Raw genomic sequence first — 12753 nt, forward strand, 5'->3', positions numbered from 1 at the left:
TGACACTGCAGTGATGTCGTAGCTAATTTAAGGACCTAAACTGGATATGTACACAGTTAGAGTTGTACTGAAATCTCAAGGCTGAAGCTTAATAACTTAATGTAATCAGAAAAAACATGTAAAGCACTTTTTTTTTTTTTTCTTTAATCTTTGTGGGCTAATCCCAGCTTGATTTTGAAGATCACAAGAATAAAGAATATGAGTATGTCACTCTGTCAATTACATTAAAATGATACATTTGCTAATATAGAGACAGTTGTCAGCAGATCCATGTGACAGGGAGGCGCTGTGGGTTATTACGCTGCTTTCTTAATTCCCCCAACCTTGAGTGCCCTTGGTTTCCAAAAATACGCAAACTATAAACTCGCACACAGAGGTTCATGTTCCTGTGGCATAGAGCACATAGTGTAATAACTGGGTTTGTTCTTCCACTTAAAACATTTAGAGCTTTTGGCTCACTGAAAGAGCAAACCAGAACTGAAAGACAGACAAAAAAAAACTTGCAGGAGGGGCGACGCATGAAGATCTTTATCACTGGCATTGCACCGAGGATCATTTTCGTAGAACATATGATCGACCTTAGGGAATTAAAGCCTTTGCAGCTTTATTAGTTCTATGCATTTGTTCCTCATTTGTGTAATTGTATCACGGCTTTGTACAAAGCACTGAGCAGCTACAATAATATGCTTAAGCATTAACACAGAGGCAGTTTGGTAGGGTCGCTGGTTGTATGATAAAAGTCTGGGAGTGGAAGTCTAAAAATGTCTGGTATCTCCTCTTATATTGTCATGGTGTGTGGAATGTGTTGCCTGACAAGCCGCTCCACAGAGTTGACATTGTCTGTCTGAGGTGTTGGCTTTTTAATTTTTGCTCTTTGCTCTATATTGATTCGCTCTCTGTCTTGTTGTATTAATTGGTTTTGACATAAATGCATAAAAATGATTTATTTAAACTGACAATCGGGAAAGTTGGATTCTGAAATTCTATGCATGTACCTTAGAGTATATTGTGTGAATACACATTTCTGTTTAGCAGTCATATAGCCATGCTGCAAACACCCTTCTCCATATAATCTCCACTGATAGCCACAAGCTTGTGTCTCTGGTGTACCTTTTTGTTCGAAGGCGTGAGCGATCCACATCATCGGTTGCTGCAGGATCCTTCTCATCTCGCCTGCTGCAGTTTATAGCAAAATGTTTCTTTGTAATAAGATGTTCTTGAAACATTGGATCATGGACCACTTAGTGCATTGTCCTAAGCAGGTACAAACTGTTCCTATACCCTAAAAAGGCAGTACTTGAACAGACGATCGCATGTTGGCTAGTACAAATGATCATTTCTCCCCCACAATGACAATAAATGTCCCCAGTGACTAGGAATATAGTGGATACCTGCATCTGGACTTCTGGCTACTGAAGGCTACAGGTATAAGGGCTACTGAGACTATATTATTAACTGCATTTACATCCACCAGTCCATGCTGAAAACACCCTTCTCCATATAATCTCCTATTATCATATCATATTATAATTACATAATATCAAACTCTGTTTCTTAAGGTAACGTATTTATTTATGGTTTCTTTTTTCAGAATGCTACAGAATGTACTGCATATTAAACCTTTGATTAAAACTATTGAAACTGAGATCAACATACAAATGTTTAAATAAGGACCAGGTTTTGTCTTTTGAAAAATGTTGGTCATCAACTTTATTTTATTTTATAATGTTTTAAGCTATGGGAGATTTTTAAAAAACGTTTCTTTTTAGAGTGTGGATCTTCGCTCTAGCTCACAAAAATGTAACCAGTTGTGAAGAAATTAACTATAGCTTAAAACCGTCTTAAAACCGTTTTAAGACGGTTTTAAGCTGATAAAAGCAGGAAACAATGTGGGCTATAAATAGCAAGAGAACATAGATTATGTATTAAAGTTTGACTTCACCTCATCCATTGCTTTGTCCTTCATTTCTGATCTCTGCAGGTCAAAAGATTAGTCAACAAACTGCGGGGAAAGAATGTGATATTCAAGAAGAAACGTCAGGTGCTAACTGATCTAAAGAGGGAGTATGGTATCCTACAAAGGACAGAAGAGATCCTGAAACAGCGGCATGAAACTATGCAGCAGCAACTGGTAACCTGATAGTCTTTCCCATTTGTACATGTGTAGGATCTGAAGCACACATCACAGTTACAGTATAACCTTCCTAGAAATCATTTAACACCTCTTAACCCCCCAGGCTACCCATTTGCTGAGAGCTGGGCTGACGCATAAAGGGCTGAACTGTTCTATTTGAGATCTATGCATCTGCTAAACTGCCTGCGTCTTTTATGACCGCAGATAACTTTTTTTTGTTCTTGAGGTGACCTATTGTAAGCAGTCTGTGGCCCATTGGTTTTTTACATTGTAATGTCATGCCGTTGTCCATTGAGGGGATTTAGTATTGCACCTGTTATGATTAATCAAGTGTACATTGGAATCGCTTGTGTTTTATGACACATTTGATGTAACGCAGATTTAAAACTGGGAATCTTATCAGACCACCACAATTCAATTATTCCTTTCCATTTCAGCTCCTTTGAGTACACCATTATGTTTCCTAATGTTTGAGTCAGTCTAGGTTTTAAGCAAACCGGAGATGATTACAAAGTGGCAATGATACAGTGCACTATCTTTGCAGTATGTGTTGTAATAGTAAATGGTTTTATAAGTGGTCCAATGATGGGTCACTCGTATTTGGACATTCTTTCCAGAAGTTGAACTAAAATGCAAATTGGTTATTGGCCACTTTGAATATCCTCTTTCTCCCCATTGAGAGCAAGGAAAACCAGATCATGTCAGCCTGCCTGTCAAGGGCACTCATGTGAATTTGCTTTTGCATTGGCAAAGGGAAAATAAAAGGAAACACTTTGGAGGAGTGTGATTTAGTTAAATCTCTAGATCTTTTTTTTTTTTTTTTTTTTAAATCTATAGAGAAACACACATTTTAATTAACCAAAAAAGAGGTTTTGCATAATAAATGATCTGATAGTTTTATACTCACTTTTCACATACTTTCTAGATTAGGTTGTTTTATTGTGCTTAATCAGTAGCAGAAGTTTTAATAAACAGATTATTAACTAGAACCATTCCCAAGAACCTACTTCTGTCCCCTGCATGTGCAAACACTGATACAGATGGTATCATGCTTGTCAAGTATGTCTTTTATTATTTACAACTCTACAGAAACACAGTGCAGCCTTGTCTTACCTACCTCTAGGTTTGGCGTAACAATGTTATTACTAGTTTTGTTGGCATAGAGCCTTGTTGGAGAAACTGAACTTACAAAGTGTTTTGCACTTTGAAGTGTCCTTTGTTGGTATTAATACAGTTTGTGTAGACATAACCCTTGAACTAGATGTGACAAAGTGTTCAACACAGCTATTGCACATTAGCCAACCACTGTTAATATCCTGTAAATGTAACGCAGCAGGACTGTTACAGGTTTCAATTAAAAGCACGTAAATACTACACTTACCAAATTACTTAGGTCTTAAGTTCAAGTGTATTATACATATTCTACTACTATTGATTTAGTATGTATTTATTTATTTGTTCATACTATGGCCTAGCATCTAACAAAGTCTGTGTTGCAGATCATTCATGCTTAAATGCCGTAAAGACACTTTCTGTAGAAGAGAAGGTACTGTCTTTTTTCACGAGAATGGAAAAATGTGCTTGATGTTTTAATGCTTGAACAGCAGCCATGTGAATATGTGAGGATTTTTTAGCTTAGCACTCATAAATAGAGCCCTGTGTCTTCAACGCTTTTTGTCCATTTCATGTGTTCCCAGCAATCCCTGGAGGTGAAGCAGGGTATTTCTGGCTACAGTGACACCCAGGAGGAGCTGGAGAGAGTGTCTGCCATTAAGAGTGAGCTGGATGAAATGAAGGGACGCACCCTAGATGACATGTCCGAAATGGTGATTCTCTTCCTTTAGGGTTATACAGCACCCCCTGTCATCATTTCAGCATCCTGCCCAGTACGTCTATAAAGAGACACGACATAGGCTGAAAAACGATTTACATCGGCAGCACTTCACAAATAGACAAACCTAATGTAATAAATAATTAATTATATAGAAGTAAGTTGTACTTGTAATAGCATTTTACAGCCATTTGTTAAAGGAAACAATTACAGTAAAAGTCTACAATCGCATACTTTAAGATGCAGAAAAACATGTTTTATATTGTTCAGCTATATCCACTAGGCAAGGCAATGAATGAACCTGTTATAGACATCCAAGATTAGTAAGAAGCTTGTTTTTGAACCCTAAACCTGGCTTTCAGTTCAAGCTGGTTTAAAACTGGCACAGTGCAGACGCTTGGCAGGGAGGACAACTGAATGATGGAATCCATCATTCCAGGCAGCTGCTGTACATGAGACCATAAATGACCATATCATTGGCACGAATAGAAAGGCTTTGAATTCCTTTGTCTCGGTTCTCTATCTATCATATTGCTTCATGTAAAAGAAAGACAGAAAGGCACCTACTGTAAGCAAGACAATACAGAACTTCAAATGCCAGCTTTTATTTATTCAATAATATTACGCTTCTGGATTATGACTCGGATATTTATACAGCAGTCTTTACCAGGTTGCTATTCTGTAATACAAAACTAAGCAACTTTTATTTATTTTTTTCATTTATTATATCTGATAATATACTATAACCTTGAAATTCTCTGTCTTGATATGTGTGTTACCAGATTTAGCACGGCTTCATTCCATGGTTTATAAATTATTATTTTACAGTGCCCTGACAGCATTTGTTAACCCGAACATTGGCATAACTTTGTAAAGAGTATATTTTTATTCTCTAATTAGTAAAAGCATGTGAAATGAAGTTAAGAACAACATCTCAAAATATTATAAATGAAGCTGGAAAAAGAGCACTGTATTGTATTGCATGAGTCGTTACAGCCTGCTAGAACTACCGCTGGAGAATGACCAAAGCACATGTAGTAAACCATTTTGAAAAAACAATTTCTCTTAAGAATCTTTCAACAATGATCTCAATTTTGTCTGTTTCAGGTAAAGAAACTAAATTCTGTGATTGCCGAAAAGAAATCTGCTCTTGCTCCAGTTATCAAAGAACTAAGACCATTGAGACAGAACTGCCAGGTGGGTTTTGATACAGATTACTGCTGTTTTGTAAAGTAATCCACACAGTCGCTAAGTAAGTGTATTTCCAAGTAAGCCTAACCGCAGGAGGTATGCTCAATTGTTAATAGATTGTAATTTCTGTTTAGTGAGATTTAAACCATATTGTAAATATAAAATGAAACAAACTCTTGACATCGCCATATCAATAAAAAAATCCCCCCTTTGCTGGTAAGTGTAAATGGACTAGCGCAGTACTAGCGCCTTACTTGGTTGTTTTTGTTGATCTGACTACACATGTCTGACTTATATTAGAATGCTCTAAAAAAGCATTGAAATGTACAAGGACAAGGTTCAGCAAGAGGGCTTCAGCAGTGTGACACCAGTGTTTCATCCACGTGAAATGGTGTAAAGCCTTGTGTTTGGTCTTCATAGGCTTGCAGCTCTTAGTGCATGCTAACACCCAAAGGCTGACACTGTGACTGACAAGGGCACACATGGCCTTTTGAGTCACTCACTGCGACAGTGCAGATTCATTTGCATGACTTTTTGCCCTTTTGCCCAGGAATTAACCCAGGAGTATGAAGAAAAAAAAGCACAGTATGACAGCTGTGCAGCAGGTCTGGAGAGCAACCGATCCAAACTTGAGCAGGTACAGTACCATATAATGAGGCCACTGTGGCCTCATTGACTAGTGTGAACTCTCTGGGAGGTTTGGTTGGCTTATATTAAGTGCACAAGCCTGCAGAGCACAAGAGGGAACCATTGTTAGATTTATTTGGAAATTGGTAAATGCCTTCATAATGGTGGAGGAAAAACACAATCTGTTACAGATTGTTGTAACAAAGTATCCCCCCCAAAACATAAAACACACACCAACTGGCTTATAATGGGTCTATGCGCATAATCATTTGCAAGCGCAGTTTGGTTCTACTTTTTTAAAATTAACTCATGAATTCAGCACACAGCTTTAAGGTCTGTCCACATTGGAGCAAATAGCAGCTTGCAATGGAAGGTTGTTCCAAAAGTTGTTTGCAATCATTTTGCTCAAATCTAAATGTGCCTTAAGTAAATTGCTTAAGTGTGATTTTAATGAAAGAAGTAAGAAACAGCAGCTTTTCTGCTCTACATTAAAAATCATACAGAATCCCAGACTGCAAACTAGTAAGATAGATAGATAGATAAATAAATAAATAAATACATGTTCTAAGAATAGAAGCATGGGTAATTTAAGCGTCTGTTAAGTCTTTCTTTCATTACCCTCACACAAAAAGATCACAGTGGAGAGACACATTGTTAACCTTCACAATCCATGCTTTGTTAGAACAATGTTTTACACAAAAGCCTTAATCCAGAATCATAATGACCAGTATGATGCACAGTATTTAGCATTGCTCTGAAAGTATTAATTTGATTATTCTCATTTGAAAACCAAGCCAAATTTAAACAAAATGTATATTTAAAAAAATACATTTTACAAAACAATTGATACCTAATTTTGTACATTGAAATGTTTTTCTCTTTTGTTCTTCAAAGAGGTTTTACTTTAACAGTAAACAATACATGTTTCCAGCAGTCTGTTGAGATGTGTACCTCTTTGATCCCATTCTCTTGGGTCTCATTCTATTCTGTGCCAAATTCTAGGCACTTTTTGAGCATTTATTTTATTGCGTTGTACAGGAGGTGCGAGGACTTCGAGAAGAAAATGCTCAAGAGGAGAGCAGATACCATTTAATCAACTGTATGAAACAGGTAAGAGAAGAGTCAGGCTGAGTTTGGTAACTCTTTCAAACGCCTCTGACAACCTAACCCCCCACCCCTTCCCTTCCTACACAGGTCATTGAAATGCAAATGCAGAGAGCTTCTGATGAAATGAAGGCATATGTGTCTGCTGATCCACAGGAAAGAAGAAAGGCTGTCAGGTAAGATTTACATTAGCCAATACATGTGCTTTGCATGAACTAGAAATGTAATTTGAAATTGGTATTTGGTTCCTTTTGTAGCTATGAGGATCAGCCCTTGAAGCCTTCTATCCAGGCAGTTTTTTGTCTAAAATCTCCTCCTTTTAAATGATGTTGTTGTGCACTTGACATGTTGGCACAGAATTAATTGTCTGAAACGCAATTTGATTAAACTCTAAGGGCCATATTTTCAAAGGGTTTACTCAAGTCCTTAATTAACATATCTTCTGAAAAAAAACACCTGTTAATTTTACAAAACTAGAACCAAACAACTGAGTTATATATTTCAAGTCCTCCTAAGTACTTATTTTTTTTCCTTTAAAAAAATAGGAGTTAGTCAAAGACTAGAGTGAACCCTTTGAAATTATGGCCATAAATGGCTATTGCATTTTATATGTATTGGATAGAATGTTGTTTTTAAAACATGCACATTTGGACATTGTTGCTGTTTTAGAAATGGGTATCTCGTACTCTTAAAACGTGTTTAACATTTAGTTCCTGTAATTTGAAAAATATCTAACAGCTCTTTTTATTGTATATCTTTTGTATAGGGAGCAGTATACCAGGAACATTCTGGAGCAAGAAAATCTGGGCAAGGTGAGTGTTGACTGTCTCATTGCTACGAGATTAGAAAGACCGGTCTGCTGCTGTTGGCATCTGTAACTGATCCCTTGAAAACGGATCACATTAGCCTTTCTGCACTCAGTTTACCTTTGGGAACAACATGAGCTGTTTAGAAAGACAGATGACAACCGCACATTCCTGCTAAACAATTTGGAAAATAAGTTGTAATACAGACCTGACAAACTGTTATATACAATATAAATCACCCTGCCTAGTGTAATACATTATACAATTGTCACCCCCTTTTCCTCACTATCTTAGACTGATGAGTCCCAGCAATGGATTAAAAGAAGTCTGTTTTCTTTTCCAGCTGGCAAAGCAGTTCCTCATATCCTGATGTCCTGTTTATATTTTGCCATCTATGGTACAGAGTAGAGTTCAGAGTTGCCAACAGTTGCTAAAGTATTCTGGGCCACTCTGTACAGTCTCTAGCTAGCTGAAAGACCAATATAAAAATAGCAGAACTGTGAGTAAAAGCTAATACCGTTTTGAATTGACTTAAGTTTATTTGGGATGTCATTGTATTTGTTATATGAGCTTTTAAGTAATTTTCTCCAAAACCAAATTATTTAAGAGTAAGAGTAAAATGAATTACAATAAGGAGTGCATAAAAAAATAAAATAAATATATAATATTCCTAATGAGGTCTCTGGTAGAGAAATCAAGTTATGCAATTCTAGCAATGCTGGTACTGGAAGAAAAAAAATCATCAGTCAAGCTCCTTCAAATTATCCCTCCACACTCCAGTACAGATCCAGTACACAAATCTTCATTCCTAACTCGTGTGTTCCACCACTGAAGCAGAGTCCCTCCTCACTCATGACGATCACTGTGCAACTCTACGTTTTCCTTCCCAGAAACTGCGTGAGCAGCAGAAGGCTGTGCGGGAGAGCCACGGACCCAACATGAAGCAGATGACAATGTGGCGTGACTTTCAGCAGCTGATGGAGTGCAAGAAGCAGTGCTACCTGAAAGCACAGAACCAGGTGTCCATTGGGCAGGTCATTCAGGAGGGCGGGGAGGACAGGCTGGTCCTGTAAACCATAAATGAACTGAACAAGCACTGGCATTCAATTAATCAAATACACCAAAAGTGAAGCACAGACTGGTTGGGTTTGATTTTGTCAACTCACCCCCACCGATAACTTTTAGACACAAGTACCACATTAGTTGCTGATTTTGACCAAAATCAAATGTATGGCCTCAGAGGTGTTGACATTAGCGGGTCCGGTAATCTGATATATGATATACATTTTATATTCATATTATGAATTGTATGTATAACGCTGTCAACCCTGAGATTGATGTGCTTATAACTCAGGCTTGTGTTGTGAATGATCTTAAAATGTTTGTAGTAAAATATTTATATATGTTTCTTGTTGTTTTCAATTAGATTTATATTCCATGCTACACAGTATACCTGTATTTTCTTTCTCTATGCACCTAAATATCTTCCTCTCTCCATTGCCTGTTTAATTGCATACCGTAATATTTAAAATACATATGTTTAAATAGCCTTAAATGTTGTTTCCCCCTAACAGGACCATAATATGGCAATATATTACTGTTTTGTTGTACTTTATTTAAGTTAAATGTTTATACTGTATGATCTCTATAAAAAATAACAAAGTTAAATAAAAGTTATTAATGTCTCCATATGTTTAGACAAAAAAATCATCAGATGTTTTTATTAACAAGACCAGATGCAGGGTATTTTCGTGTGAGTTGATTCATTTCCTATTGTGCAAGCATTCAGGATGTTTTTACCATTCTCTCAAACACCAGCAAGCACATGTGAAGATATGTATCGCAATGTTTTAAGTGATGATCATTTCTTTATCTGTGCTTTGCATACCAACCAAATGTTCTGGTAGTTGGTAGAGACACCTGACTTGAAGTCTCTCGTTCAGTCTGTCAGGCAGTTGGTGTTATCTCTTCCTTGGCATATCTATGAAGTGATTACGCGGTCTGGGGAAGGCTTAATGGCTATCTATATAAAGGGGGGGGGAATCTTATTTGGTAAAAAGAACATGCCACATTTAGCTCTTTAGTGGCATTACTGCTGGAGCCACTGGATGTTTGTAAAGGCAGTTATTTCATATAGAAAGTCTATTAGCAAAACTGCAATCCTTGTGCAGGAATTAATAGACTGAATGTTACCCCATCAAAAGCAAGACTTGTTTTTGTCAGCCTTCTTCATGAATGAGTTGATTACATTTAATACACCTTTGCAGGTGGTAGGTTTGGGTGTCTGCTCACTCACACTCTGCAAGGACTGAGGATTTGTTTAGATTGCTGTGACAATGGGTAACTGACCAAAAACAAGGTAATGGAAGTGATAAGACTTTGTTCACAAAAGCAGGTTTTATAGTTTTACATAACTTTCCAGCCTTGTTGCTTTGCATAAGTGGGAGTAATGTATCCTCTTTCACGAATCAAACGACAAACCCGTTACCTTGATCAGATAATGCAATTGTTTCATAAATAATGCTGTCTAATATTGCCATCAATGTTACTGGAAGATCAATTTTCCTCTAACTCACTTTACTTATACCATCCCTAGCCTAACTTATTCACACACGTTGATCAGGCGTTATTTTGGTAGTATGCAATATAATATGCTTTTATGGGCAATTTAAAAACCTTTTATTTTTTTGTATTCAGGCCCCTGTAAATCTCAAATACATTACATTACTGTCAACCCTATCTATGCACCTTAGTCATAATCTTTTCTAAGTGCAGAATGAGGACATAAGCTTGACAGCAGAATAAGTTTTATTTATCCTCCTTCATCTTAGCTTCCTCACAGCAGTCGCTCAAGGTTCAGTTCTGCTAAGCTCCATGTCTGCTCGCTCTCTCTCTCATACGGATTGCCTGCAATTTGTTCTCTCGGCAGAAAATTGATTCTAATTGCACTGATTGGATGAAAATCCATATGGTGGCTGAGCAAGGAATCAAGAACACTGACGAGAAGGAATGCTATAGCACTGGGTGTGAATACACTGTTTATTGCTCTTTGTTTTTATTGTTAGATTTTTGAGTGATGACTTTGTGCTCTTGAAAGAGAGCTGTAGAGACTGGTGTCTATCTACTGAGCTGGTATGGTGGACAACAACAGTGAAAGGCTTACAGGGGAGATATCAGTGCTTATAAAATATATGGTATACATAGACTTGCAGGCACAGTGCCATTCTCCTTGTCATTCTACTGTTGGATTGAAATGAATGCAAGGTAGATTCCAAAATAAAATCCAATAAAAAAAATTAAAGATAAAAAGTTATTCAGCTGTATTCCCATATTCAACTCATACCAAAATGTAATAAAGCATAGTGGACACATGGTATAGCATATTAAAAAAAACATGGCAAACTACAGAAATGCGTGAGAAAACTGCTAAATTACTGTGGTAAACTATATAAGGGCCTTAACATATAACTCAAAAACACATTGACTATGGCCCTTAAACTTCTATATATATTCATTTATTTATTTTAAACAAAAGCTGCATGCTTCAAAGTATTAACATTTTTTGTCCTGTCCATGGCAAACGGGTCTAAAACTTTCATTGTGACACATCTATAAGAATTCAGCTCTGTGCATGCACAGCTAAAGATAACAGTCAACAAAGTGCCCCTTTTGCATTTATCTAAGTTATTTTTGGAAACCCCAGATATGACCTTGGGCAGAGGAACCTTGCCAATTTTGGAATTCACTGGGTCCTCTGCTGCTTTGGGGATAACAGTAGGTGCAGTTACAGGGCTGCACAGTGCTGTGACTGTGACAGTGTTTCTGAACTGAAGCTTCAGCGGGGACTGGCAGTTCTAAACTAGCCCCTGTCTTCACACTAAAGGGCTCCTGTCAGCACAGCGTAGGCACCAGGATGCCAAGCATGGAGCTTCAAGCAGCTCCTGTTCCCTGGCTCATAAATTACCTCCTGTTTGAGGTGAAGCAGCTGGAAAACAGTTTGTTCTAGACAACGACAGGAGTTATGATTGTTTTATTGGCTAAGTTTAAGAGCATGTATGGACGCATGTACGTTGGTATTTGAGGTGCCTTGTAAATCAAAAGTTACACATCAGAGAGATGCTGGGAGCACTGAGATGTCATGCATTCACACAGGTTGTTCTTGGGTATTAATGAGAAAGTGTTGAGTCTGGGGTCTCAGAAGGACGTGTTAACAGACAATAAATCGAGTGCTTGTGGGCCAGAGACAACAAGAGCACCTTCCTGTCAGTCCTTTAAGATTTTCAATGTTTTAAAGAGGCTGTTGAAACATGTTATGTATGCATATTCTCTCTATAGCTACATTTTGAAAAAGTAGGTTACCTTGACTGCTAATTTGTGAATTAAATTATTTATTGTTGCAGCAAGCCTTTCTAAAACCCATCCAACCACAGTTCACCATGATGTAAACACGGAGTCATTTGAGAATTATGGGAAGACTATATCAAGATTTCATACTTGGATGAGCAATTCTCAAGTTAAAGCACAGTGACATACAGTGCTTGCTTCCGAGTCCCTCCACAAAGTCCTCTTTACAAGAAATATGCATCCTCCACTGGGAATACAAATACAAAAATAATGAGCTTTTTTCTATTAAATGTACAGCAATTGGGACTCCAACCCTGATTGTAGATCTAATTAACAAAAATACTTAAATCATGGATAACGGCTAGCTCTGAAAGAAACCAATTAACAGGAGCTGCAATTACGTGATTGAAAGCGCTGTGTGCATTAATAACACAAATGATCTTCTGACATGAAACTGAGGAAACGGGAGAAGGTTTTAATAAGTAAGAAGTCAGAAACGTGACGCATGCTCTTACGAAATGATCGTTAACAGAAATCCAGGGGCAATGAAATGGTTCTTTATTAAGAAGCAGTGACACCAATAGGAACCACAGCAGTAACATTCTAACGTTTTGACATGACTGTATGAACTAATCCGCACTGAGGACCCAATGCCAGTACCTGTGTGCATCACAGGTGTGTCCTACCTCTGTACAGTCAAGCAATAATACCAAATC

At 37.5% G+C, this 12753-nt stretch overlaps 1 protein-coding gene across 3 annotated transcripts in view; it reads left to right on the forward strand.

Annotated features, from left to right (window-relative positions):
- Positions 1 to 9380, forward strand: part of LOC117428043 (intraflagellar transport protein 81 homolog) — a 31702-nt gene extending 22322 nt beyond the window's left edge. For all 3 annotated transcript variants that reach the window (XM_058994678.1, XM_058994677.1, XM_058994679.1), the window contains 8 exons: positions 1982 to 2131; positions 3832 to 3960; positions 5073 to 5162; positions 5707 to 5793; positions 6822 to 6893; positions 6978 to 7063; positions 7654 to 7699; positions 8584 to 9380. In XM_058994678.1, coding sequence (XP_058850661.1) covers positions 1982 to 2131; positions 3832 to 3960; positions 5073 to 5162; positions 5707 to 5793; positions 6822 to 6893; positions 6978 to 7063; positions 7654 to 7699; positions 8584 to 8766 — 843 coding nt within the window. In that variant the 3' untranslated portion in view covers positions 8767 to 9380. The remainder of the gene's footprint in view (positions 1 to 1981; positions 2132 to 3831; positions 3961 to 5072; positions 5163 to 5706; positions 5794 to 6821; positions 6894 to 6977; positions 7064 to 7653; positions 7700 to 8583) is intronic.
- The last annotated feature ends 3373 nt before the right edge of the window (positions 9381 to 12753 follow it).

The sequence above is a fragment of the Acipenser ruthenus genome, chromosome 21 (genome assembly GCF_902713425.1).
Source record: "Acipenser ruthenus chromosome 21, fAciRut3.2 maternal haplotype, whole genome shotgun sequence".
Classification (NCBI taxonomy): domain Eukaryota; kingdom Metazoa; phylum Chordata; class Actinopteri; order Acipenseriformes; family Acipenseridae; genus Acipenser; species Acipenser ruthenus.